Genomic DNA, 26,389 nt, shown 5'->3' on the forward strand with positions numbered 1-26,389 from the left:
ATACAAATCTTCATATACACAACATGTGATCCTTTACCCCCCCCCCCAAACATGTCATTTAAGTTCATACAGCTGGCCTGCTTTGCTCTGTGTTGCTCTTGGTTTTAAATAACAAGAAAACCAATATACAAGCACTTATTCAACTCTTACTGTTACCGCAAAAATCTATTTACTTGCACAGTTCAAAAGATTTAAACAGAACCTTTGACAGTTTCTCCTACCATGCTGAAATATCAGGGGGCTCTTTGTATTCCTTCTATTTTTGTAATATTGTGAAATGTGCATTATACAAGTATAATTCTAGGAGGCAGCTCTCAGAGTTGATGATTCAGTTGGTGATTTCCAGGGATTCCATCTGAAATTTGAAAAGGTCAGACCTTAAATTTTAAAATTCAAATATCACCCATCATATCAGCAAGGACTAAAGCAGCTTTTTGATATTAATCCCAATGCCTCTTTCTCATGTGTGTGTGTGTGTGTGTGTGTGTGAGAGAGAGAGAGAGAGATAGAGAGAGAGGTTTTAACCACAGCCAGTCAATTTGACCCCATCCTTGACAAGGTCGGGTCACTAAAGGTCACTAAAATTGTATACCATTACAGTCACCAGATACCTCATCAAACTTGTAATCAGTAATGTAATCCCAGGGATTACCCAAACTCCTTAAGGGAGACTACCAGATTTATTTCAGTATTTGTTGTTTAATGTATTAGTAGATAAGGTTTAATATACGGAATTGCTTTCAAAACATACAAACAACACAAAAAACATTGGTATGAAAAAAAAATTGCAAAATTGTTTCTCACTCTCACCTTCAAACTGCTCCCAAAAGTTATCTTTCCATAATGTGTAGATACATATATATATATATATATATATATATATATATATATATATATATGATGATGATTTATAAAATTGTTATTTGTCTTCTTTCATAGGCAACATAAACTACAATGTTCTTAATTTTTTGGGACTGAACCTTTGCCTGCAATTTAACCACACATGAATATAATGTACGCACATACACGTACGCATCATCCACGGTGCCAGTTATGAAGACAGCACTCTCACATATATAGTGTGCATGGGTCATTCTCAGTCATACACTAGTGCAAGGGCAACTTCATGACCCTGTTTGTGGAGGTGAAAAAAGGAGTGTGAATACTGTGTTTAAAGTTAATCTGCTGGGACGACATTAGACAAAACTGTTGGACACATACACACACACTACCAAAAATGTCTAGACTTTCCCACATTTACACAATACATACAGTAAATACAGATTTGGGTTAAATCGAGATTGTTCTGCTGTTCCTTATAGTGTCTACTTAGAATGTGCATTGCACACAAAAGTGCAAATGAACTGAACTGCATTGTTGACTTTTTTGAAAAAGAAAAAAAAGAAATTGATGTACGTGTGTGTAAATTTGAGTGTTCAAAGGGCTGGAACTGCATAGTGGAAGATCCTTGTCAAGTGCTTAAAGATGCATGAGCGTGCTCCATCATTAACGAGATGCTTTGATGGAAAGTTCCACAGCGGAGTGAGAGATATGGGCAGCGAGTGAGAAGACCGACAGAAGTGGCCACAGTAGGCCTAGGATTGAGAGAGGGAGTCTGTTTGACACAGACGACAGAAAGAACTGGCACACGGTTTATTTCTGTTCCGACTGGAGCCTAAATCAGATTCCATCATCCATCATTACCATCAGTGACGTATCCTTAAGGCCCTTAAAGCAAAAATATTTTACTTTAAAATAACTAGTATATAAAAACCTTGTGCCATTTCATTCTATATAACGGGTAAAACGGGGAAGAGATTCATGCACTATGAAATGCTTTATGGCATTATGTCACACACCACCAACTAAGGGTCTTCAGCTGGCTATAACAAGAAGATTGCTCAGTATTCTCATCACATCAGAGATAAAGAGACTATTTTCTAAATTTTCAGTCAGTCATATGAATCAAGTGCTGTGATCGCTGGTTTGGCACAAGCATCCTGTAATTACCACACGTTGCAACAGAGGCCACTCTAGCCACTGCTTCGGTCCGGCTGAGCTCCACTGGAGCATCTGAGGTAACTGAGACTGCGGTTGTATTGGCGATGAATGTTGTTAACTGTGCAAGTGGGACACAGGTTGCTAAGAATAACACAGGAGTGGTGGTTGACTTCTTCAGAGATGAGCTCAGAACAAAACTGGAATTCATTGCAGCCAGTCATGGGACACAATAGAGTGGCGAGATCCGCTTCCTGTCATTTACATTGCATACAAGAATGTGTAACAGGCTGTGACGGATGAATCCCTTGACATGAATCCATCTTGTCTTTTTCTCTGCTTTAGAAATGTGACTAACATGAAAAAAGAGTTTGTCCTAATATATAAAACCAGTTTCACACCTTTTTATTGGTTAACAGTTACAGCGACAAACGAACTCTGAAAAGACTTGGCTTTTTTTGTGGACTATATTATGAATGTGATTGGTCACTTTACTTTTTCTTGTGTTCCCGCCCATTACCTGTGTCCAATTATCCGTGCCTCCCTTATGTATAGTCTCTGCGCTTCCCTTTGTCTTTGTCCGTTCGTCTGTTCTGTTATGTTCCTGCTCATCACTGTGCTTGTTCCTGCTCTTTTTCCGGGTCTTTTCTGTTCCTGTTCCTGAGTTTAGCGCCTATGTTCTGCTGCCTGAGATTTAGTTTGGATTTTTGCAGATTCTTGTCTACCAGCTGAGGCCTTTATCATTAAACACATCCTTTCCATTATCTGCGTTTTGGTCCTACGCCATAATCCATGACACTGTTCAGTGTGCACACAAATAAAATCTAAACCTTGAAACGTTCAAACATTTGCACATAGACATTTAATCCTGAACCAATGGGCAATATACTGCTAGACATAACTCACCATAGGAGAGACTTTCTAAATGAAAAGGATAATATGATGAATAAGTATGATGATAAAAAGTCGAGAGACTCACAACGTGATAATGTCAAGAGTACCAAAGACAGAAATAAGTTTGAAAAATTGAACACTGCCAGTATGTTTTACAAGGAATAGACGTTCATTAGTTCTACGCATCATCATCATCATAAGACTGTTTCTTCATCTAATCAAGTGGATTCTAAATTTGGAAAAAAGATTAGAAAAGGAAGGTTTATTGGTCAGTTGTATCCCCGCGTCCTACTGAGTTTAAAAGGTCTCTCTCACACACACACACACAGTGAGAGAGAGGCTCATTCATTAAAACATGTAAGTTGTTCTCCCTGGTGAGACCTGGCAACATCTGTTTAGGTCTGTTGATTGAGTGGACAGAATTAATCATCTCTTCCAAATCCGACAACAGATTACACATCGTCAAGACAGACAAACAAACGCAAGCTGATATTTGGTCACACAAGGATTGGGCAATTTATTGAGGTGAAGAATTTTCTAGAATTTCCGTGACTGTTAGCAATTTGTTGAGATTTAATCAAGAACAGGGGCCTTATCCAACACCCGACGCAAATTGGTGTAAGGCGCCATGACATTGGTCCAATTGTCTATAGTTGTTGTTCACATCCAACACACCCATTGAAGAGGCTGACAACCCGTTTGACCTATGTGCCTGGCGCAGCAACCTTTTTTTCTTCTGTGAAACTACAGATAGTGGATTTGAATAAATCTACTCAGGCACAGCGAGGCTTTGAGCTAAATGCCAAATGCCCATGCTCAGGATATCAATTGCTAATATAAATTTTTACCATGCTCACCATCTTAGTTTAGCATGTTACCTAACAATTGCTAATCAGCCCTATACGCTAAAATTGTTGTGCTTTTGATTCAGAGTGTTGGCAGGTTCGCAGAAATTTGAGCCCTCTTCATCTGGGAGAGATGGATTCCAAGACAAACCACAAGTTACAGCTTGACCCTGATTTTTTCTCTTCTTTTTTTTCAGAATCAGGATTGAGAATTCCAATTCTCATGTTCTGTGTACTTTCCTCAAACAACATCTCTGTGACCATTTTAGTCGTGAATCTGGAATGAATGGGATCCATGCTAATACTGTAAATAAAGAAAAATCAAAGGCACAACAATATTATTAAATTCACGTCAATAACTTGAGTGTTTACTTAGTTTATATTGGCTGACTTGAGCTAGCTAATAGTATTGGACATAACTTTCTGTCTTACCAGTTATGAATGTTAAATGATAGCCTAACTTGATGTTCAAATAGGTACATTTATCTTTCAAAATATATCAAATATTTTCTTTGGATTTGTAAATGCAGCCACATGACAGGTTAATTGTTTTCTACATTACCTGCATTTTTGACCCATGTGTAAAATTGATAATTTGAAAATCATGAAGTAAGAAAGGAAGAAAGAAAACAATAATTTATGGTAATAAAACAAACAAAATATTTCATGAACACATGGAATATTTAAGATGTATTTCAAAAGATACACTCATCCATGCATGAGTTAACATATATTATTGGTCATTTTCCATTCCCTTGTTGTGCATTAGCAGGAGTTTGCAGGCTGCCACGCCTTCAACTTATGAATATTAAAGTTTATTGAGTACAATCAGTCCGTGAATAGCTGGATATTGTCCGGCATGGTAATGATGTTGGTGAGTGTTGAGGAATTTCTGTCGTGTCCTCTCCTGAGAAACTGCGACGATGAGTGTCTTTGGTGATGTCCCTGTATGGTGAGGAAAGGGAATGTGAATTCAACTGCGGTGAGTTCCTTTGAGTGTGAAGAATGTGTCGCTTAGCTCACTTGAGTATGATGGGGCCGAAAATCGTTTTGCAATGAGAAGCTGTATCCATGCTGCAGTGCTTCATCGTCTATTTTACTCTAAGTGCGACCGTAGTTCATGAAATGAACGTCATGATGTGACGAAGAAGACTTTAAACTGCGATTGAGACCCTGAGCGCCTCGTGAAAATGTTTACAGAAGTGGTAGGGCGAGTGAGAAATAGAGTCAACGCTGTGTTTCTGTTCAGTCTTGACAAAGCCAGCTGGTTGCCAGCTGACTGGCTGGATCAGTGGCTGGTGAGGGACAGCAGCAGATGTGCGTCTTATCAGTGTGATAAATCCACATTCATTATGTAAGAGGATCTCTCCACAGGTAACAGGCCATCTGTATGAAAAAGGATATGGATATCAAACGGTCTGTTCCAGCTCTGTGCCCACACATGTTACCATTCAGGATATATATATATCCTTCCTTGTCATCTTTCTGATATCTGTGATATATGTGTCAGTCTATAATGTTGAAGTGTCACTGCAGTCAGATTGTGGTCATCTATTCTCTTAGCAAACAGCTGCATTTTGCAACACAGATGCGGAATATAAACATTTAATTTAGTCTTTCAACTGATAAAGAATTCAAAACCAAGTTTTGTTAGTTAGCATTTATTCATTCCTATCATTTTGCCCTAGCATAAAGCATGAGCTGGTTAATAACCATCAACAGCAACAATAAAAAGACACTGTACATGACAAATAAGAGCAGCATCATCTATTAAGTAATTTGATCTTAATCCCGAGCCAAATGGAGTCAAATATTTCTGCTCCTCAAACATCAAATGTGACAGTGCAAAGTAAAAAAACAAAACAATGATTCATTCATTCATTTGTCAGAATTCCTTGAATTTTCTGCAGAAATTTAGCCCATTAGCCCCAGCCGGAAGCCACTGAGGCTAAACATTGGAGCAGTGTAAGGGGGAGAAGCAACTACTTCACTGGGGGACAAGTAGTGAAAGGGTGCAGTGTTCAAATAGCTCATCACGGGACTAGCTGTCACCTCTTATTGGTAAATAAAATGAAGGACTCTAGATAAGTGCCCTGCAGCTAAGTTTGCAACTTTACTCAAAATGTGTTTTTATTTTGGGAATATAAAAAAACTAAAATGGAAGAATTCATGACATATCTCTTACACACAGTGGTATCACACATTGTTGTTTTGAGGGGGGAAAAACCCACTGCAAGCTATAAAACACTTCACTGATATTTAATAGATTAAGCAGTGTTGATAATTCTATTCATCAGGGAGGTGGTATGTAAAGACTAGTCGTCAGAGCAATACAAATAAATGACTTCTGAGACCGCAATTACCAAGTGTCACATCAGGCCAAGCTTTCTCTTCCCAAGCAAGCATCACTATAAAAACATCAGTATGACCTCATTCACACCACCAACACGTAGACATTGATTTTGGTTAGCCCGTGGCTTTTCTCTTTTTTTTTTACATTTTTCACCTTCCGAGTAAACACTGGTTATACTCATGGAACTTTTCTGTCCCATGCTAACTCCTGTGTTGGGGTTAGGGTCAGTGTTATTAGCTTCATATAATGTAATACCACAAATCCAGTAAATTTGACTGTAGAAGAATTGATTACTACAACATCTAAGCCTTGTTGGATGTCTGCGCTCTGCAGACTCACTGATACAATTCATGAAAACTCAGAAACATTTTCACCAGCTTAGTTAAAATAAAGCCACCGTAAACAAAACAAAGCTCAGATCCATGGCATATGGACTCAAAAGAGCTGACGACACAAAATCCATGTGACAGGACGTACAAAGAATACAGTTTTAATGTGTCTTTGGTTTCTTCTTATCCCGTGATGGAGTGATGAACTGTCTGAGGAGATACCAATGCTTGTCATTTTCTGAATGGTCAGACGACTTATTCCGGGTTGCTGTGGGCCTCTGTCCTCGTAGAGCCTCAAATTGAGCCAGAATTTTCAGCCACTTCATAAACATGATGATGGGCATAACCCTAAAACACAGAAACTAATCAAATACAGTCCTGCAGAGTCCAATCGAATCAGGTTAAGATCAGAATGAAACTGCTGGAATCTGTTAAAGTTGGTGGCAACATAAGTCAACATTATGTCAAAAAAAACATAACCGAGGAGAAACCAAACACAGTTTCCAGGATAAAACTACAATTAAGGACGCAGTGCTGCTTTACCTGTCCTTTGTATTCTTCTTGAGGCTGCCGACAAGTATCTTGAAAAAGAAGAAGAAAAAATGTCTCATGCTATGCCAGGCCCAGAAAACCAACTCCGGAGCCTGCCTGAACACCAGCTCCAATCTGGAGGAAACAGAGAAGATATATTTAGTACAGCAAGTCGGATCATTACAATGCCTTTCTGATTGCTAAAATGATGTCTGTCTTTCTGTACATGTTATTCAAAGCAGAAGTAGACAACTTTTTGGCTTTAACTAGTCATGATGATGTTAAAACTGATTGTACAGTGTAATGGCTACAGACAAAAAACAAAAATCCACGCTTATATTGGTCCGCTATAAGCTTTGCTGTCACCATGTCATTCTTTTGGCCATCAGAGTGCGCTTTTTTGCAGAAAAATAACAGTTGATTTACGGCACAGAGAAATTGCGTCTCCCATTCCGTAACCGAAACAAGGGAGGGAATAGCGTTCTCCAGGTATCCATCTCCAGTGATGGAAATGGCAGACGGTGGAACAACAGAATTGACAAAAACAACTCATCCTCGCAAGAGAGAAGGAATCCGGTTGACGGAGGAACAAAAGCAGGTGAAGAAGGAGAGTGATACAAAGAGAGATAAGACAAGAGTGAATGATAGAGAACTCTGGGACTTGAGAGGCTTCGATAATGACATACAGTTTGTTTTCTTTCTTCCCCTTGGATCAATGTGTGACAAACAAACTTTCAACGCACACAACCTTTAGTGCACTCAGCTGTGAGTCCTGTCTGTGTTATGTGCTATATTTTCAGGGTATTTATTACCTCTGCTCTGGGTCATTGTTGCCCATCGGCATGTTTCTAATGTCTTCAAAAGCGGTTAATGTAGCCTTCTCCTTTTCGACCTTTATCTCCTCCTCCTCCTCCATGGTGGTCTCCAGGTGGATCCGTGCCGTGGTTTGGTTAGCGTTAAGTTGCCCTTGGGATATTTTGTGTATCGTTAGCCGTGGGACAAGATCTGCACACCAGGGGAAAAAAACGTGAAACAGAAACAAGATAAGGAAGGTGAGGTTGAGTCTGCATGTAACAAAAATTCAGCCCCTGTATTCTCACCCACCACTGCGCAGAAGAAAATCAATAGTGTCTTTATAGCCGCTGTAGTAGGCTTGTTCCAGAGTCTAAGGAGAGAGAAACAACAACATACAAACAGAGTTAAATGTTAAAATTGTATTCTTTAGTCTTTTTGACAGCGTTAATTCACATTGATTCCACAACTTAGTAGTCCGGGAACAACAATCGCACATGGAGAGTTTAGCCTCTAGTGAGATACAACATGAGACCAACCTCCAAAGTCATGGGGTAAAGAGCGTTGATGACCCTCACGCTGTTCGCCATGTTGCCCTTCAGGGTGGCTCCGCTCACCACCATGTCCCACATGCAAGGCGTGTCTGAGGGGCAGATGTCAGTCTCTCCAGAGAATGGAGACACTGTCAAGGTGTGACTGCAGGATACAGGCAGGACAGGCTGCATGCCAGTGAAACCTCCGTCCAAATAATACTGCAAGATCAGATCACATATGTTATGATACTGACCAAACAATGTGCCCAAAGTGAGTGTGAGGGGAGCATTAAATACTCGCCTCTCCTTTGAAGGATGGAGGCAGAATACCACAGTACCCAGGCACAAAGCAGCTACAAAGCAGAGCCTGAAGACAAAATACAGCAATTTAAAATTAAAATTCTAGTTTTTATTTCCAAACTACTCGGGCTTCTAAAAAACGTCAAGGTGTGGACCTGTAGTGCAAACTCGCCTGTACTACATCCTCTTTGGACTGGAATTCAGTCGTTACAATGTGCTTGCCATCACTCAAGCGAGTCATAGCCACAGCGAGACGACCACTGGCCAGGCGATGTGCGTCAGAAGGAAGATATTTGTTTAAAATGCACTCCAACCAGTGGAACACATTGATCGAGGGGTTGAATGGCCCGAGTCTAAATGCCTTCATCTGTTTAGCAAAGTGAATCATCTCATCCCGAATGGTAACTGTGAAAATAGAGATCTTCGAGTCAGAATTAATAATCACATTTAAACAGAGTAGATTTAGAGCGAATGATAAAGTCACTTACTTGGGCTCATATCACAGACCACAGCAGCCGCTACCAGAGATCCAGCAGATGCACCGAGAACAAACGGTGCTGCGCGTACTATCGAGGGGACATAGTTCAGCAAGCACTGGGCAACCCCCAACTGGTAGGTGGCCATGAATCCAGATCCAGAGAAGGAGATGGATGGAGGAACTTCGACATGATTACTGCTGAGAACTCCCGAAGCCATTTTCTAAAGTCTTTCAGTTATCAGTTTTGAATGTCTGAATTGTGAATGGTGAAAAGCATTTGTGCCGCGGCACAAATTATGCTCTCGCTTAGAGGAAGACTGAGGCAAAGCAGGCCGAGAGCTGTTATTCAGCAAAAGATAGGTGGCCGTGTTCATAAGAAGATCTCAATTAGACATACCGTATTGGTCATACCCACGTGATATGGCAGGGAACTCTCAATGACTTTGTTTGACTGATTCTTGTCCTAAAAGCAAACATGATTTTGGTTTTGGTTATGTCAGACTGACTTCCATGTGATACGAAGATAAAGGAAAAGCTCCAGATCTTTGGAAGGCTGAACTAATGAACTAAAGTACAAAACAATAAAGGCTGACTTTAACAAGCCTTTTACCTTAGTGCATTTAGAACAGAATTGAAGATAAACATTTTTTTTAGGATTCCACATTTAAAAAGCATAATTGAAGCATTAGAGTCATACATTATTGAGTTACACTGACAACATCACTGAAAAATCAAATGTAAAATATACTAATTTCTGTACATCTCTAATGTACAGAATCATCAGCTGAGACGCTGGTTACCATGCTACAACAGCACCCCCTGCAGGTGAAGATGCCAGCTTTAACGTGGTGCATAAGCAGGAGGTACTGTGATCATGTGATTACTTATATTATAGAAAGAGAAAGAAAGAAATTGACAACTATCCACACTCCACACTATGACAAACAAAATATTTATTTCACAGCGCAGGTAAAACGAGCAATTAGCCAATGGTCAAGACCAATTTGTTTTTACTTTACAACAAACAACACAAACAAGTACCTCATCTGCAGCGTTGATCCAATGCAAACCAAAATGTCAAATAACTGCTTGAAAAAAACTATTTCAAATGGCCACAGAAATATTTATTTGTGAGCACACTACTATTTCGCATGCATTTCCACCACTTACCTTCTAGACTTACAGTATATAGGACATGAAAATAAGGGTAGTATCTGTATTGTTATGTGGAGCCTGAGAAATGTACATTCTGGCACTTGTTTAGCTGATTGAACATTGATATGATTTCTTTCACAATTTTCCTCCTCCTTTAATATTAGTGTCCATTCCGATCACAGTAATACATACATCGATTCACAGCCAAAAGCAATCTCACAGTGCAAGAATTCCTGACAATACACCAAGTATTGTTGTACAGTATTGTATTGATGTAATGCCGTTATCTCACAGGAGCACCAGTTGAAGGAGGCTGTGGAGACGCGCGATCAGGGGAAACCTCAAAATGGTCATGTGTAGGACTGCTGTCTGGAAAGGTCCCGTTCGGAAGTGAAGTGTGTTCTGGGGAATCGGCGGGGTCTGCCCGCTGTTTCCTGATGTCATGTGGGAGTTTCAGAAACCTGACGGGAGCCAGACAGGAGGCAATAAATATCTAATTTTTAATTCTACTGTCGTGGGGAAAGGACAGACTGTGAACAAGTAAGAGAAAGGGAAAGAGACCTGAAGAGTAGTTTTTGTCCTCGCTCCTTCTTGATGATGTTGAGCTTATAGTAGTGCCGCAAAGCACGGGACATTTTCTCGTAGGTCATATTGTCTCTGTTCTGAAAAAAAATGAAGGGAACACACATTATTAAAGGACTGCGTAACATCCCCGTCGGATGAACCAAACAGACCTACGTGCTCACCTTGTGGTTTCCCCAGAGACACGCCAATCCGTTTGGGTCGACCACCCTGAACACCAGGCTGTCATAGTCTTCCCACCGGATGTATTCTTGGTAACGGTCGTCACACAGTAGCTGATACACATAGTCCCAGAGCAGTCTGCACTCTGGCAAAGGTGCAGAATAAAAACAAGGTCTGATAAGTGAAGAGTCTAAGGGGATGTTTCATGTCTAAAAGCTACTGATGTGTCTCATATGACCTATGTGATTTTGCGTTTTTCTACCACCTAGTGGTCCCTCTGCACAAAATACTTTCAAATTTGTATATTTTCCATGTGAACACTGTCGGAACCTACAACTGTTGATAAATCCAAGCAGCAGTACCTGGGATGCGGCCTTTGACTTTGTGCAGCGGGCTCCTTGGCTTCTCTCGACTGGACAGGTTGAGAGGCTCCTGGATGACGCTCTCTGTTTGAGCAGGACACTGAACTTGGCTTTGGGGCAACGTAGAGGCAGCTGTTGATCCGTCTAAGAGAGAGAGAGAGAGAGAACTTTAAAGAGAGACGGACAGAAACATCAGACTCTACAGTAAACAATTTCAAACTGTAGCGACTATATGTGTGTGAATCAGTTTGATATACCCACTAATGCGTGCGAGTGGAGAAGTGGGAGTGTAAAAGATCAAGGGACGGTGCCTGACAGGTGACATGGGCTCTGGCTGGCTCGCAGTGGCTGCAGGAGCAGCCGACACTGCGCTGGTGAAAGTGAGGAAAACTGTGAGAGAGAAATATGAGGAACTGTGAGAAAGAGCTAAACTGAAAGCAAAAGTGATTTTACAGCCACTTCAACATTACGCATTGACGGGTTTGGTGGAGGCTTGTACAATGTTTAACACGAGGGGGCCATTTACTACTTAGATAAAGTGCATAGAGTGAAGTTATTGTTCTGGACTAAGATCGCTGGGTTAACAGGTAACCACGACACACCCACTGTTGCACTTCCTTCTTCCCGTAATGGAAAGCACCCTTTTGTGGTAGGGACAAACAAGGAAAAGGGTGTGTAAAATGTTCTCATCAGTGGAGTGTAACAACTTTCTTTTACTCAAGTGCACAGTATGCACAGGTTCAAAGTGCCAGTACTTTAAAGGGAAATGCTGCATTTTTTTTAAGCGTCCTTACAAGTACAGTAAAACACAAGCAGGACAGAGCAGTAACTCCTGCACGGTGCGGTTGGACATGAAAATGCGGCTAATCAGGATGTTTTTCTGACCTAGACAATCGAGTTTGATTTGACACGCAACAAACTGGAGCAATCAACTGTGTGCAGAGTGACGCTGTGAATTTATATATGTCTGCCATATTTATAGATTTGTTGTATATCTGTGTGTTTTAAGTACACAGAGTTACACTTTCATGCCTTCAGGGTGGACTATTGTGACTTCTAACAGGGACAGGGGAACTGAACAGGTTATTCCTGTTCTTAAATCTTGACACTGGCTCCCACTCAGTGATTGAGACTAAATGTTATGTTGCTGGTTTATAAATAACTCAACAACCTTGGATAAAAATGTACACTCCTGATCTCGTAGAATATCGGCCCTGTTCGTCTCTTGGGTCTTTAGGAAGGGGTCGGCTTGTAGAGCTTAGTAAGACCAAAAAGACACCGACTGAAGGAGGATTTTAAATGTGCCACAACACTTTCAAATCTAAATAAGAATAATGTAAATGCACTATGACCCCATTGTTGATAATTTATTACCTTTGATTTATCAGATTTCAATCAATTGTAATACATTTTGTGTTTGAAAGATGCAGTACAAATTAAGTTGCATTGTCTCTCTGAGAATTGGAGTTGAATTCCCTCTGGCAGATTCTGATTCTGATATATACTCCTTGACCTTACTGACCTTGGGTGTCATTGACCTCGGGAGGCCGATGCTCTTGGACGCTGTGCGTTCGGATCTGGCAGCTGACTCGACCCTGGCTGGATACATTTCCCACGGAGGGAGACTCATTTTGAGGATCACAGACAACAGCCCTCCTTGGCTGTTTCACACACTGAAGGATCTCATACAGAACATCACCTACAGAGAACCACAGAGTGCGCATGAAAGCCACAGGCACAAACCAGTCAGCATGCTCCCTTTTTGCATTCACATTCACATTTCTACCTGAGCAGGGACAGCGGCGTCTGAAGTCTTCCTTGGTGAGCAGGCAAAGCGCTCTGCCGTTCATCACGAATCGTTCCTTCTCTGGTCGGCGCAGGGAGTACTCCTTCTGAGCCCAGTGGAGCCAGTGGGCAACATCCTCTTTGTCCCACAGAGATGGGTTTATTCCTAGAAATTGCAAGCCCACAATTTAAAAGAAAAACACGGTCACTGGTTTGAGTTTTTTGCTGGTTGACGGGTCTGCAGTCGTTATTTTGAACTGTCTCCTCCAGGCGACCAAAGCGTAAATCAAACAGAGATGAGAACGTTTGACTCACGCAGCCGTCCAGGTAGATGCCACAGGTCTTCCTGAAGCTGGTGAGCAGGGGAGTGATGCACACTGGCGGGGGAGTTGGCTTGCCCTCCATGCAATGTGGATGAAGGACTGTTTGCTCTGCTTTCTTGCTGCAAAACACGCACACACATTCCCTTTAGTAAACATGCATTAACTCATTAGGGACTGTAAAAGTACAGAATAATTTAAAAAAAACATTTTAAACTATTTAAAGTACATTGTCAAATAGATATCCCCTGAGACCTTGACTTACCTTGTCCAAAGGCAACGGGGAAATGCTCTCCATTTGAAACCACCTTTATGTGTTCAGCTGTACAAAAAAGAAAGAAAAAAGGAAGAAAGGATTATTTCCTTATGAGCTGACATAAACCTCAAGCCAAGAATGGTCTAAACTTCAGGTTACACCCGCCGGCACTTTTAAACGAAGACTTAAAAAGATAACTGTCGAAGAGATTTATAACTCTGCTATTTTCACATTCGACCCTTCCGGGAAATGAAAACGAAAGAAAGCACACTCCTCGCAGGGGGTGTGAGCAAGATAAGGCGGATTGGAGGAAGCGGCGGCGGAGGACATCTCCAACCGCGATAAAGACTTACACTTGGTGAGAGCAGCATGAGAAAAGCATCGTATGGGAGAGTGATGAGGAACATCGGTTGTGTTCGGCCACACTTTAGTGCATTTAACACCTGAATGAATTCATATGGGAGGGACATGAATGAAGACCGCAGGGAAGTGAATGGTCATACACAGACTACAGAGGCAGCGCGTGGGCTGGCGAAACAGGAATAATCCGCGGAGCTTTCTGGTCCGCCTGGCTTCCCTTACTCCTCCTCCTCACAGATACAGGAAGCAAAACATACCTGCCGCCGTCCGGGGGCACGTGAACGTCTCACCACCACGCGGCGAACGGGGAAGGTGCTCAGGTGAGTGTGACGTCGACGGTATGGTTCATACCTTGGTCAAGTGTTGATCATCTGATTTTTCATTGAAGTACACTGTAACTCTTTGATGGGCCTGGATGTGTGGACGAAGTTATGCTGTAAACACGGCACAGTGTGACACGATACCCCCCGCGATAACAATAAGATCCAAGACCCAATGATTGCATTGCATCTTTATGTACAATCTTAAAATGTAACTAATATGGTCATAATATAATTAATGTAATGTAATTATGTAATTATCTACAAAAGCCTATCAAAATTCATCGTATAGCCACTCCGACTTTTGTTCTTCCGAGAATATACAGCATATTAATTTAGAAAGAAAATAGAAATTTCCACCAAACCAGTTTATCAAACACACACACACACACACACACATATATATATATATATATATATATATATGCCATCCCTTGACTCCCTGATGTAAGTTTAAGGGTGAGGTTGAAGTTAAAGTCCTTGTAAATCCAACAAATTACATTTTTGGATTTGGATTGGAAAAAAAAAACTGTTTCTTTTTTTTCGCACAGCTTACACACAACACTTTATAACCAAAATATCAAAATAGAAATGCACTGCAATATAATGGAAGACATACTGTAATAAAGTCAACATGTATTAAAACATGGGTTAGCTGGCCTTGTTGATTACATTGTTCTTGCATGACAGTTTTTTATTTTTTGATTTAAATCTTTGAAGCAGTTTAGTTGTAGCCAGTTGTAAAAAAAAATGCCCATGTGTATTTTCTGTCATGCTTCCCCAGTGATGTGGACTGAAAAAGTAGGGAAACAGCTGCGTCACCCAACACGATCAGCCGTGGGCTGGCTGGTCAGTAAGTTTTTCAAAGTGGGCAACCGTTTCCTTGAGGACAACGCTGTGCAGCTGTGTGGGATCCGACCTGCGGACACAGTGCTGGATGGGTCATGGCCCAGGTCTGGGTTTGCAGTCAGCAGCCAAATTGCTAACGGAGCCCACAGGCCACCTTATAGGGGTGGATTATTCAGAGTACATGCATAAGGTGAGGTGGGAATTCTGACAGAGTGGAATTAGGTATTTAAATTCAATGTAATAATGTATTGTTGTTACAAGAGACACAAGCCACAGCATAATATTTTTTTATAGATGTAAAAAAAAAAAAACAGGGGAGCAACTGATTCCAGCGGAGTACTGGTGCCCGGAGACTTACATGGCAGCTCTGAGAGACTCTGGCTTCACTGATGTCAGAATGGAAGACAAGCAGCACAGAAGCATTACCTTTCAGGCTATTTACGCCACTGCCCTAAAGTGACATTGTGATAGAGATCCTACCTCACTTTTAATTGTGAGGTTTTATATGATAACATTTTTTGTGATGGTATACCTTTTCAAAATAATAGATTTGTTTATTTATGTTATTGATAAACAATACATAATCAGAACTGCATCATATATCTGCTTTGTTGAATGGACATTTTCTTGACACAGAGAGAACTCTGAGTAGAATTATAGTATACTACACCAAGAAATACACTATATTGTATTGTATGTGGAACTGCATGATGGTTGAATTATCAAAAGTGAATATTAAGCAAAGTATTTTCTGATATCAATATAAAAATGTGGCAAATATATGCAAAGACAATAATTAAACTAATGTTCAAAGCAATAAACATTGTGCCACTATTGTGTCCATTACATGAAACCAGACTTCATGATCAATCAAATAAAACATACAGATGAACTGGCTTGGATGATCACCAAACCCCAAAATAAGAATAGGAAATTAAACGGTGGACTGAGTTTGCCATGTAATAACATTGCATGATAATGAAGCCTTATGGATAGATGATTTACATAAAGGCAGACTTAGTTTGCCACCTGCAAGACAAGAGGGTTAAAGGCGTCTTTAACACATCCGTTGGGAGGCTTTGAATGCCACCAAATGAAAATTGTGGACGAAGGCGCTAACTGTATTCAGCGGTAGGGGGCGACAATGCGCCGCTGTTAAATCAAAAGACGTAGAAGAAGAAGAAGAAGTAGAAGAAGTAGAAGAAGTAGAAGAGGGAAATCTGAAAAAGGAAGTCGCGCCGTTGTTTTGAAAGGTGCGTGACGAAACAGGGCTGAAGTGGACAACAGGCACCAAGGAGGGTTGAAAAGTAATTATTGTTTTACTTATTTTAACTCCGGTGTGGTAGCTGGACTTACGGGGGCGACATGTTTCCAAAAAACCCTCAATGTCAGTCTTCTAGTTGCTCAACGTTGTTACCATGAAGCAGGTTCAAATGAACCCACGGGTGCAGTCTAGTTACAGTCACCTCCTTCAACGTTTTAAGCTACATTAATGTTGTGACGTGTGACGCTCATCTTTATTTTTAGTCGACACTACAGGCATGAACCCAGTCAACTCGTTTCTCCGCTTCTGTCGCAGAATGCAGCGGACATCCCGTTTGAAGCGTGAGCTTCAGATGCTGAGCACCGAGCCTCCTCCCGGGATAACGTGCTGGCAGACGGAGGAGCGGATGGACGAGCTCCGGGCACGTACGTTCTTCTGTCGCTGGGTGTAATCCACCTTTAGCTTGTACCGCAGGTGAAGTCATCTTCATGAGCTCCGCGGGTTAACCTCCATCTGTCCCAGTTCTGGGTTATGTCGGAGAGCTCATCCAGGAAGATGTTTCACAGATGTGGTCAAATCAAAATCACCGAAGATGATGATGCAGTGGAGAGCGCGAGTCATTGAAGTCCATAGCCCAGTGCGCATGTCACTATAGGCGTTGTCAGGGACGACGTACCTTTTCTTGTTATTAGACATAGGAATGTCAAACCACTGCAAGGAATACAGAATGACAGCCATTTAGTGTTTCACAACTGAGAGTTAACAATAATAGAAATATTTTTTTATTTATTAAATTATTAAATATTGAATTTATTGACATCAAACCACCTCTCATGAGTCCGGGACATCCTTTCATAACTTTCACAGCTGTTAGTTTGTGAAAAAGGCCATGGCAAATCCCTTAGCATCCATATCAGTGACCATTTTGCTTTAATATGCATATATATCGTGTGTTTATGCTCAAGATCATACCACACATATGTCAAGATAAATATCAATTTTGTCTACCTCTCATTTGCAGAGATAGTGGGTGGAACAGGAACTCCGTACGAAGGTGGACTCTTCTCCTTGGAGATCAAGGTCCCAGAGAGGTACGTTTTAATATTGATGAAGGAGCTCATGACCAGTGACAAACCATTAGTGCACTACTGTTGTATTAAGGTGTTGTTTTTCTTTCCTAGATACCCATTTGAGCCTCCCAAAATGCGATTCTTGACCCCCATCTACCATCCAAATATTGACAATTCGGGTCGCATCTGCCACGATGCTCTCAAACTCCCGCCAAAGGTTGTTAAAGATTTCAAGCACTCAACAAAACGCCCATTATCTGGTTGTGTTTTGATGCTGTCAAAGAAAGGATATACATCAGAATATCTTTTAGATTCAATATTTCCTGCTCTTTGTTTTTATTCAGGGTGCCTGGAAGCCATCCCTAAACATCTCCACAGTCCTCTCCTCCATTCAGCTGCTCATGGCTGAGCCCAACCCAGATGACCCGCTCATGGCTGATATAGTGAGTCACAATCACACTTGTATTCACATATACCATACCATCGTTTAGAGGAGCGTTACTACATGATCACACTTTGGTGTTTTTATTTGTTTTCGTGAACAACAAATGTGAGTTTTTATCGAAAATATTTTTATGTTTTTATTAGAAGCCACGGGTTTTCTTTTTTGACCGTGTCAAAAAAATTCAGCCTCTTGCGGCATTGAAATTCAAACAAAGAAAAAATTGTGTTACCCCATGGTATATTCGTGTTAAGAGACACTTACATTTTCTGAATGCAGTCATCAGAGTTCAAATACAACAAACAGCTGTTCATGGAGAAGGCCAGGAAGTGGACGCGGGAACATGCTGTTCAGAAAAACATGGTAAGTTTGTCTGGTACGTGGGTGATCCCATTGTGAAATCATTTCTTCTTAAATCTTTTTAATATTAATTATGTGGTAACTTTTAAGGCAGGCTGCATTATTCTTAGTGGGTCGCACGATTATTTAACCTTATTGCACAACAGTGTACTGCGATTGTGTTTGTTGTATGTAGTGACTTATTCCTAACAGGGGGTGGTGCTGTGCTCTCTTGATATTGTGCTGTCTACTGATTTATCTGTAACAGTGATGCCACTTGATTTGTATTCAGTTGTGACCTCCTTGTTTAATACTTCTCAGTTTTGGGATGTGGAGATACACGGATGGGCAATGCTAACATGGTTTCTTTCTGTCTTTGTTCAGGATGCCGTTGAAGGCAGCAAAGAAAATAATCCAGATCAGAAAGCTTCATCCCACAAAAGACATTCTCTCAGTGCACAACAGGAGGGAGAGGAGCCAGCCAAGAAAACCTGTATGTAGTTTCCACCTCACTTGTTAGAGACACAGGTCCCTCATCTTCAGAGCCACCGTGCCTTATATCCCATCTGCTACTAAAGAGTGAATTACATTGTTTAATTCAATTTTTATTTAATGCCAATACCTACTTCCACTTTCTGTGTATGCATTCCTTTTCTTTATTAAGAAATATCTTTATGTTTGTGTTGTGATATTAAAGTTTATTTTGAACACTTATTGATCATTGAACTTTCTTAATATATTACAGACCATACCAATTTTTCCTAGTGTGGTGGTGTGTTTAGAAAAGTTGAATAAGCAGAATGGTTTATGTATATACAGTATAAAGATAATAATTTTATTCAAACATATGCGTTTCAGTTGTATACAAAGTATGTACATCCTAAATAGCAAGACAAGTTTTTTTTTGTACAAACTAAGGATTTATTTCTTAACACATTAAAATTATATATTTTGCTGTTTATCGTATAAAAAGAAAGACAAACATCATAAGGCTGTAGTGAGTCAATACCATGCTAGTTCAGAGGTAGTTACATTGTATGTACATATTGCTAGCCTACTCTAATGTCTGTAGAAAGAGAGCTACATCCCATTCAGTCTGTATGACTGATGCCTCCTGTTGCATATTTCAGATAAAATCATGCAAACCATGTCAAACTATGATCCATTTCCTGTTGCGTTTTTTTAAACGGTTATTACACAGATGCCAAGAAATGTATCCGACAATAACATTTATGTGAGCAAAAAAAAAAAGTTAGCTTACTCTGGTAAAATGTCCTGGTGCATTTGATGATGAATCCCTTTATTTGAAACAGACCTCAGCAATAGTAAAGAAACTATATTTTAACAAAGACAAATACGATAACTCTGCTTAAAATATAACCAAACAGTCTGTAACCTATAAGTTGCATGTCTCATGATCACATTTCAGTATAACGATTTACACATAAAATTCTACTGCATTTACCTAAATCAGCCCCCTGGCTAAAACGTTGATTTGTCCAATGGTTAGAGTTTATGTTCATTTTCCGTGTCATGTGAGTCCATGAAATGGTCCTTTATTGTAACAGTCATGCTGTATCTTTTCCTTTTAATTGTCTTTATTGAGAAGGGAACCTTTAGTTGCACTCTCTATTTTCAGAGGCACTTTGTTGTGTCCTCAGACTTTTAAAGAGTACTCTACAGTCTCTGTGTGGACTCACTCTGAGGTGCTGGGGGATTAATAACCCAGAGCTGATATTGCTGCAGCTGTTCGATTATGGTCCTCGAGTGTCCATAGTGTCCCGGCGATTCAAACAGCCAGCTTGGACGCTCACAGATGAGAGCTTAGGGAGGGGGCCATGGTGGAGTGATACAGAGAGCAAGTGTTATGAATCACATCTTGATCCAAACTCCTCAGACATTCGTCCTTGTCCAGGCTTCTTCGTTCTGTCGCCCTGTCTCTATCTCTGGCAGCAGGAGTTGGTATCTGGCAAGGGATGAGAGGAACGGAGGAAGTAGAGGAACAGTGGGAAAATCGGATTGGATCTAGTCGGGGTTGGAGAGAAGACCCCCCACTGCACAGGGCGTCGGCATCAGCAAGGGACGTGTGGGTCGAGGAATCAGAGCAGGAGCTCTTCTCTGTCTCCACAGACACCAGTGAATCCAGAGTGTGGTCCCGGCGTAACTGTGGACGTGCTTTGGGGCGGGACCAGAGGAAAATAGGGGAGTGGTCTCGTGTGAAGAGGAGGAAGAGGAGGGGGTTGAGGCAGGCAGGCAGGGGCTGGAGAAGCAGGAGGGTTGATTTGAGCACCTCCTCCCCCAGAGAGAGGAGACCCAAGAGGGAGCAGAGGGAAAGGAAAGCTACTGGCACGTAAAGGAGGCCATTGGTGAATATCAGCCAGGCAACGTGTTTGATCATGGCGCAGTCCCACAAACCCTCACACTCCCCCCTGAGTAGCTCCCAGTACAGGCGGATGTATGAACCTGTGACGATAAGCAAGCACAAGGTGTTCATCATAATGAGCGCGAGGGGGAAGCCCAGGGATGATGGCTGCCGAGAGGATGGAGGTGGTAGGGGTGAGGGAAGGCAGAAGGGTGAGGACCCATATTCCCCGACTCCTACCAGAGGGAGAGAGGCCAGGGTGAGGGAAAGGGTGAGGCAGAAAAGCGCACACGTGCGCACACTTCCAAGGGAAGGGGACTTCCCATAGGCACGGGCGCAGGTCACGCTCACGCCACACTGCACAGCTGCAAGAGTCAGCAGCAACACGCTTGCCTCCGATGCGAAAACCCAGACCCATCCCGTAGCCTGACAACCGGGACCCCCCTCCCAGCGAGCACCGTGGTGGCCAAACTCCCCCAGGGTAAGAGCATCCACAAGGGTCAGGGTGCATGTGCACACGCCTGTCAGAAGATTAGACGCACCCATGCAGGCTACAGTGAAGCGGAGTGGCGACATGTAGCCAGGTGAGCCGAAGAGGGACAGGAGCAGGATGGAGTTCCCCAGCAAAGACACCAGGGAGATGGACCACAGGCCCAAACGAACCAGCCAGCTGCCCAACAGAGAGTCGCATGGACGGAAAGGACCTGCAAAAACACAAATCCTCAGCTGTGGACGAACAAACTGAATACTTCTCATTGCTCTTTTGACAAAACGGTCAGCAAGCTAGTTGATAACAGCTTGATCAAGCCACCGACTTACCTGGTGTGGGTGTGCATTGGACACTGGTTTGTAGTTTTGATTCTTCTATTTCCAGTTGGAACTCCTCCAGGTCAGGGTCATCTGGAATAAAGCATCGTTGGGGTAAAGAAAAAAAATATTTGTTAGCATATGCCAGCTTATTCTTGGTGTGTATATTTAATATATCCATACTCATGCAGCATATGCATGTTAGATTGTGTGTGGCACTGGCTGCAGGCGGTTGTTGTAACATGGGCTTTGTCCTAACATTCTTTTACACTGACAGAAGAAGAGAAATCTAGAAGATAACTGGCACTTGCGTGAAATGTGATTATCGTGACTGTTTTTCTAACAATTTAAGGTAAATAAATTTTAATCAGGGGAATGCTATGGTTTAATCATCTTCTGTTATTGTTACCTTTTGGCTCACCCGGCAATTGTTTATTTTCGGCGTTTAATGGTGTCGGTTTAATGGTTTTAATTTCAACCTAATTTTGGTTTATTGGTGTTTACATTTTACGCCTGCCACAGGAACGCGTGGAAGGGTCAATACTCCGGTTTGAAGAAGTGCGTCAGCTGCCAGTTTGCTGTGGTTTCAGCAGGCCTCTGACACGTTTCAAGCCGGCTTGTGTCAATAATTCGGCAGTAAGCCCACACATGTGGTGCTAGGGTTTCTATTTATTACTTTTCCCGTTGTCCCTGGGATGTGTGCCAGATGCGTTTCAGTCTGTATATACGTCCCACACCGATTATTGTAAGTGTGCGCTCTCTTACAGTGTGTGTCAGTATGGATCGGGTACATGGCCACAGTCCTCTTGTGTAGGTCCTCATCGGTGTTGCTTTGCTCCGTGTCCCACTGACCGGCTGGCTTGTAGCTGTCGCAGGAACCATATACACAACACTGGTAGGCATAAGGCATCTCCATAACCCTGTAACAAACACGTGGAAACAGTATTGACATTAGACCAAGGAAAATTGTTTATTTGAATGGAAAAATGTAGGAAAAACATCTATCATGCATCGTTCTGAAGTCTGGATCAAACTGTCTTTGGTGTGAATGGTTGTACACAAATGTTATCTGTACACGTAAACTTTTATTGAATCACCCTCGGCCAGGCAGTCTGTTTTGGACAATGCTCTCCAGTAATGCTGACACTTGCCACTTGATCACCTGCCATCTCCTTCTCCAGAACTCACTCCAATTTTACTCTCGCTGCACTTTTCCAGGCCTCCGGGGATCTTTGTAACAAGAATTAACTTGCGACCCCACAAAAGCCTTACTCACTGTTAAAGTTCAGTTCAGGGATGGCTTGCAGGGAAACATTGTGATTATTAGTTTATTGAAAACGTTGGCTGGTTTGGTAAAATATAGATATTAATAGAAACTGAGTGGAAGCATAATTGAAGGGATGCATTGTTCCTCACAGCCACAGGACACACACCTGGGTAAGTTCTCAACTTGAATCAATGTGAAGAGATTGACAATGTTCATGTTGAGGAATGCACTCAGTAAGAAAGACTAAGGGATGCATGTTGGTGTGTGTTTCTTTTACCTCATACGGGGAAAAAGATCAGGACTGAAGGCGTCATACAGATCTGTGTTTCCCCTCAGCTTGAGATGGGTGAGGCCCCCCAAACCTGCCACAGGAACTGAACTGAGGCGGTTCTCGGTCAGGTCCCTGTGATAAATATAGAAACAAATTGGGAAAGAAACAGAAGGAGGGGGCTGGGTGTCAGATCAGGCCAAGTCTGTGTTCACAAATGTGTTTTCATTTCAGATATATCCACGGGTCTTCCATGGTAACAAAAAGGCCTTGTGTCTTGAGATATTTTTAAAACAGTTCAGATGAGGCTCCAACTCTATTAATTTCCCTTCAGATAACACTTCCTTTAAGATGTAGTGCATGTGCTTGTTAAGCTCTGCATACTTCAGCCAGCCTTCACACAATAAAGCAGTTTTTATTGGCTGGACTTGGAATGAGTCTCCTGGCCTCAAACAATAACTGCTGCGTATCAGTGTTCTCTGTAGACTCGGCCAAAGACGACCGGTTCTCTCTGGTACATACAGCGTGGACTGTTTATGTAAGGCCAAGGCTCCGACATACTGCTTTAACTTTAATTAAAGATGCACAGATATGGCTGTGACACCACTGAAGGAGCAGAAGAAAGGGAGAGGAGACTTCAAGTGACTGCTGTGTATCCGAGTTTACTCACAGTTTGGTCAAAGAGAGAAGCGAGGCAAAGGCATCCGGGTGAATCCACTCGATCATATTCCAGCTCAGATCACTGGAATAAAAAAAGAAGGAAAGTGACTTGAAACGGACTGAAAAGTAATGAAATGACACATTGAATGTTGTCGCTTGGTCACCACTAGATGACACTAATGGGTCATAAGTGCACATATGTTCAACGCTCCCCAACCTTGTTGGCTTATTATGACCCCTTGAAATAAAGCGTCTATTTGCGACCCCTTAAACACACAACAGTGATTTCTATGTTTTAAATAAACCTCGGGAGGTAAAACTATTTAGTATTTCACATGAAAAAAATGTGCGACCCCTTGGTGAGGTGTTGACCTTCGTGTTGGATACCACTGGTCAACAAAAATGCATATACAAAAAAAATATATAATTCATGACACTTTATGTTATGAGAGTTGACTTACAGTGCTCTTAGAGAGGTGAGCTGCTGAAAGGTGCTTGACTCGATCCTCCTGATCTGGTTATGCTGCAGGCCTCTGAAAAATACATACAGCCACACATGAATGAAATATGAAATTTGAGGAAAACATAGATTTTTGATGCATATGTTTGTTGAGTGTGAGTGTTGTGGAAGTCTTAACCACTCACATCTCTTGCAGGGCAGAGCAGTGGTAAAAACTGGGCAGATCCTCGATCTGGTTGTAAGACAGCTCCCTACAACAATGCACAAAGCGCGTATACACACACACACACACACACACATACACACACACATAAACACAGTGACCAGCTGTGGATTCATAGCTTGGGAAATTCTGGGGGTGACAGGATTATTTGGGTGAACACTCGGCCCTGTGAGCAAGGCGATATAGCGGGACAATGATTTTGTGGGGGGTGGTGATTCGATTTCATAGTGAAGTGACTGTACGAATGATTGCTTGGGGGCACAACTCTCCACAGTCGGGTTTTGTGTATCAGATTTGCACCTCTCAGCCTCCCTCACCCCACCCCCTTCTAATTGTGTGTGTGTGTGTGTGTGTGTGTGTGTGTGTGTGTGTGTGTGTGTGTGTGTGTGTGTGTGTGTGTGTGTGTGTGTGTGTGTGTGTGTGTGTGTGTGTGTGTGTGTGTGTGTGTGTGTGTGTGTGTGTGTGTACTCACAGCACACTGAGGCGAGGCAGCTGCTCACATAGATCCAGAGGGAGAGCTGAGAGACCAGCCCGGGTCAGCGTCCTATAGAGGAAAATAGAATCCTCTGATCATTGTTGAAGTGCAAGCAAGCGAAAGGATTCCCCCAGTTCTGTGAGTCTAACTTGGTCGGACAGGGAGCTGTAAAGGTTCGCCAAACCTGTCACCGGCTGGCATAACTGGCCTACCCCTCCCTAACCCTTTCCTGAGACTCCTGCTATTTCCCTGTCTCTCCTCGGATCCTAAAACACACATATCCTCTTTTACTCTCTCTTGGCTCTCTGTGTGTCTCTCACTCCACCTTCTTATCTCTCTTCTCTCATGTATATGGACTCTGGGGGATTGTATCCCTGCCCTCAACCCTCAAACCTCTGTGTCTTCTCACAGTCTTTGTTGTTATATGCGGTGAAGGCTTAGTTGATGAAATAATACTGTGCGTGTGTGAGGTGCTTGGTAGTGTGTGCAGGGGGATAAAAGAGACACTCACAAAATTTCCAGGCTGGTGGTTCCTTTCAGATCGGGAAACTCTCGAATCTGGGTTGCTCCGTTGAGGGAGCTGCAGTGAAACAAGGACAAAATCTGTCAGAGGAACTCTCTTCCTCTTTTTAATTTTTTTGCTCTCGCACCAACTCACACGTACGTGCGTGTGCACACAGACCCTGTCTAACAGCTCATTTCAGCCATCAAGCTTTCCCTCCAACATCAACACGGGCTGCTCTGGCTGTCTCGCCAGACGTCATAAGTCACACCATTCAACATGTTCTTACACCACACTCTCTCTTACAACATCAGCACACAGCGCAGCAATACGCTAACACAACATCATTCAGTAGGCCATTACACATGTCCACTCAACTCTCACTGCGAGGGACAGTGTGTGATTTAAACAGTGTCTGGGCCCAACGTCCTGCAATGGTTTCTCCTGACCGCATACTTACAGCGTGTGCAACTTGGGTAAGAACTGGAAGGCGGACTTTCCCACAAACTGGATGGGGTTCTCATAGAAATGACTGTAAGAAAGGGTCATTTTCCGATTAATTACATTTTGAGACTGCGCATAATGTTGTCATGAAACATGTGTTAATCTAACATGTGCACTAACTTGTAGCATTAAGAATAAGCATGAAGCTCACATGGTTTGGAGCTGAGGGTTTCCCACGAAGGCCCTCTCAGGGATGGCTTTGATATTGTTGTTATGGAAGCCCCTGCAAATATAAAAACATATTGTTAGTCAGACGGCCAATCAATGTGTTTCTGATTTTGTGTGCGTGCACGCGCGCGTGCTTGGTGGAGCAAACAGTGTGTTTGTGAGCGAGTCCTATCTCCTCGTGTTGCACCTGCCATTGCACAGCTGAAAAACATTTTTGGACACATGAGATGTAAACACGCACACATACGCTTGTATCTGTGTGACACATATGCACACAGCGGAACATCTGCTGTAGCGGAGGGAAAACGCGGTTGGTGTGTGTGTATGTGCGCGTGCGTCGGTGTGTACGTGCTGGCCAGCGGGAGCGTGGGTGT

The 26,389-nt window shown here is 42.2% G+C and overlaps 4 protein-coding genes across 8 annotated transcripts in view; 1 reads left to right on the forward strand and 3 right to left on the reverse strand.

The window, feature by feature from the left end:
* Positions 1-5,427: 5,427 nt before the first annotated feature.
* pnpla1 (patatin-like phospholipase domain containing 1) lies at positions 5,428-9,380 on the reverse strand. Its single transcript, XM_035644833.2, has 8 exons — positions 9,064-9,380; positions 8,748-8,980; positions 8,577-8,642; positions 8,282-8,494; positions 8,055-8,115; positions 7,763-7,955; positions 6,963-7,085; positions 5,428-6,767 (listed from the first exon to the last, which is right to left on the reverse strand). Exons 1-8 carry the CDS (start codon positions 9,269-9,271, stop codon positions 6,581-6,583), a joined length of 1,284 nt encoding a protein of 427 aa, XP_035500726.2. The 5' UTR covers positions 9,272-9,380; the 3' UTR covers positions 5,428-6,580.
* Positions 9,381-9,986: 606 nt separating this feature from the next.
* etv7 (ETS variant transcription factor 7) lies at positions 9,987-14,210 on the reverse strand. Of its 2 annotated transcripts, XM_035644791.2 has the most exons (10): positions 14,029-14,210; positions 13,685-13,741; positions 13,415-13,541; positions 13,101-13,265; positions 12,837-13,013; positions 11,576-11,704; positions 11,315-11,458; positions 10,955-11,097; positions 10,770-10,870; positions 9,987-10,669 (listed from the first exon to the last, which is right to left on the reverse strand). In XM_035644791.2, the coding sequence occupies exons 2-10, from the start codon at positions 13,715-13,717 to the stop codon at positions 10,492-10,494; spliced, it is 1,197 nt and encodes a 398-aa protein (XP_035500684.2). In that variant the 5' UTR covers positions 13,718-13,741; positions 14,029-14,210; the 3' UTR covers positions 9,987-10,491. The 2 variants fall into 2 exon arrangements, with proteins under 2 accessions (XP_035500684.2, XP_035500685.1); XM_035644792.2 differs by lacking the exons at positions 11,576-11,704; positions 14,029-14,210 and having other exon boundaries at positions 13,685-13,949.
* Positions 14,211-14,221: 11 nt separating this feature from the next.
* ube2t (ubiquitin-conjugating enzyme E2T (putative)) lies at positions 14,222-19,031 on the forward strand. Of its 4 annotated transcripts, none has more exons than XM_035644826.1 (7): positions 14,222-14,355; positions 16,784-16,893; positions 17,490-17,559; positions 17,650-17,755; positions 17,883-17,981; positions 18,260-18,343; positions 18,704-19,031. In XM_035644826.1, the coding sequence occupies exons 2-7, from the start codon at positions 16,785-16,787 to the stop codon at positions 18,818-18,820; spliced, it is 585 nt and encodes a 194-aa protein (XP_035500719.1). In that variant the 5' UTR covers positions 14,222-14,355; position 16,784; the 3' UTR covers positions 18,821-19,031. The 4 variants fall into 4 exon arrangements, with proteins under 4 accessions (XP_035500719.1, XP_035500720.1, XP_035500718.1 ...); XM_035644827.2 differs by lacking the exon at positions 14,222-14,355 and adding an exon at positions 15,154-15,394; XM_035644825.2 differs by lacking the exon at positions 14,222-14,355 and adding an exon at positions 16,351-16,457.
* Positions 19,032-19,883: 852 nt separating this feature from the next.
* Positions 19,884-26,389, reverse strand: part of LOC118316687 (leucine-rich repeat-containing G-protein coupled receptor 6) — a 36,226-nt gene continuing 29,720 nt past the window's right edge. Inside the window, exons 8-18 of the mRNA XM_035644761.2 lie at positions 25,999-26,070; positions 25,804-25,875; positions 25,353-25,421; positions 24,839-24,910; positions 24,329-24,394; positions 24,145-24,216; positions 23,694-23,765; positions 23,033-23,158; positions 22,254-22,408; positions 21,501-21,581; positions 19,884-21,385 (exon numbers count right to left, since the gene is read on the reverse strand). Of these exons, the coding sequence (XP_035500654.2) occupies positions 20,130-21,385; positions 21,501-21,581; positions 22,254-22,408; positions 23,033-23,158; positions 23,694-23,765; positions 24,145-24,216; positions 24,329-24,394; positions 24,839-24,910; positions 25,353-25,421; positions 25,804-25,875; positions 25,999-26,070 (2,113 nt within the window). The 3' untranslated portion in view covers positions 19,884-20,129. The remainder of the gene's footprint in view (positions 21,386-21,500; positions 21,582-22,253; positions 22,409-23,032; positions 23,159-23,693; positions 23,766-24,144; positions 24,217-24,328; positions 24,395-24,838; positions 24,911-25,352; positions 25,422-25,803; positions 25,876-25,998; positions 26,071-26,389) is intronic.

The sequence above is a fragment of the Scophthalmus maximus genome, chromosome 3 (assembly GCF_022379125.1).
Source record: "Scophthalmus maximus strain ysfricsl-2021 chromosome 3, ASM2237912v1, whole genome shotgun sequence".
NCBI lineage: Eukaryota > Metazoa > Chordata > Actinopteri > Pleuronectiformes > Scophthalmidae > Scophthalmus > Scophthalmus maximus.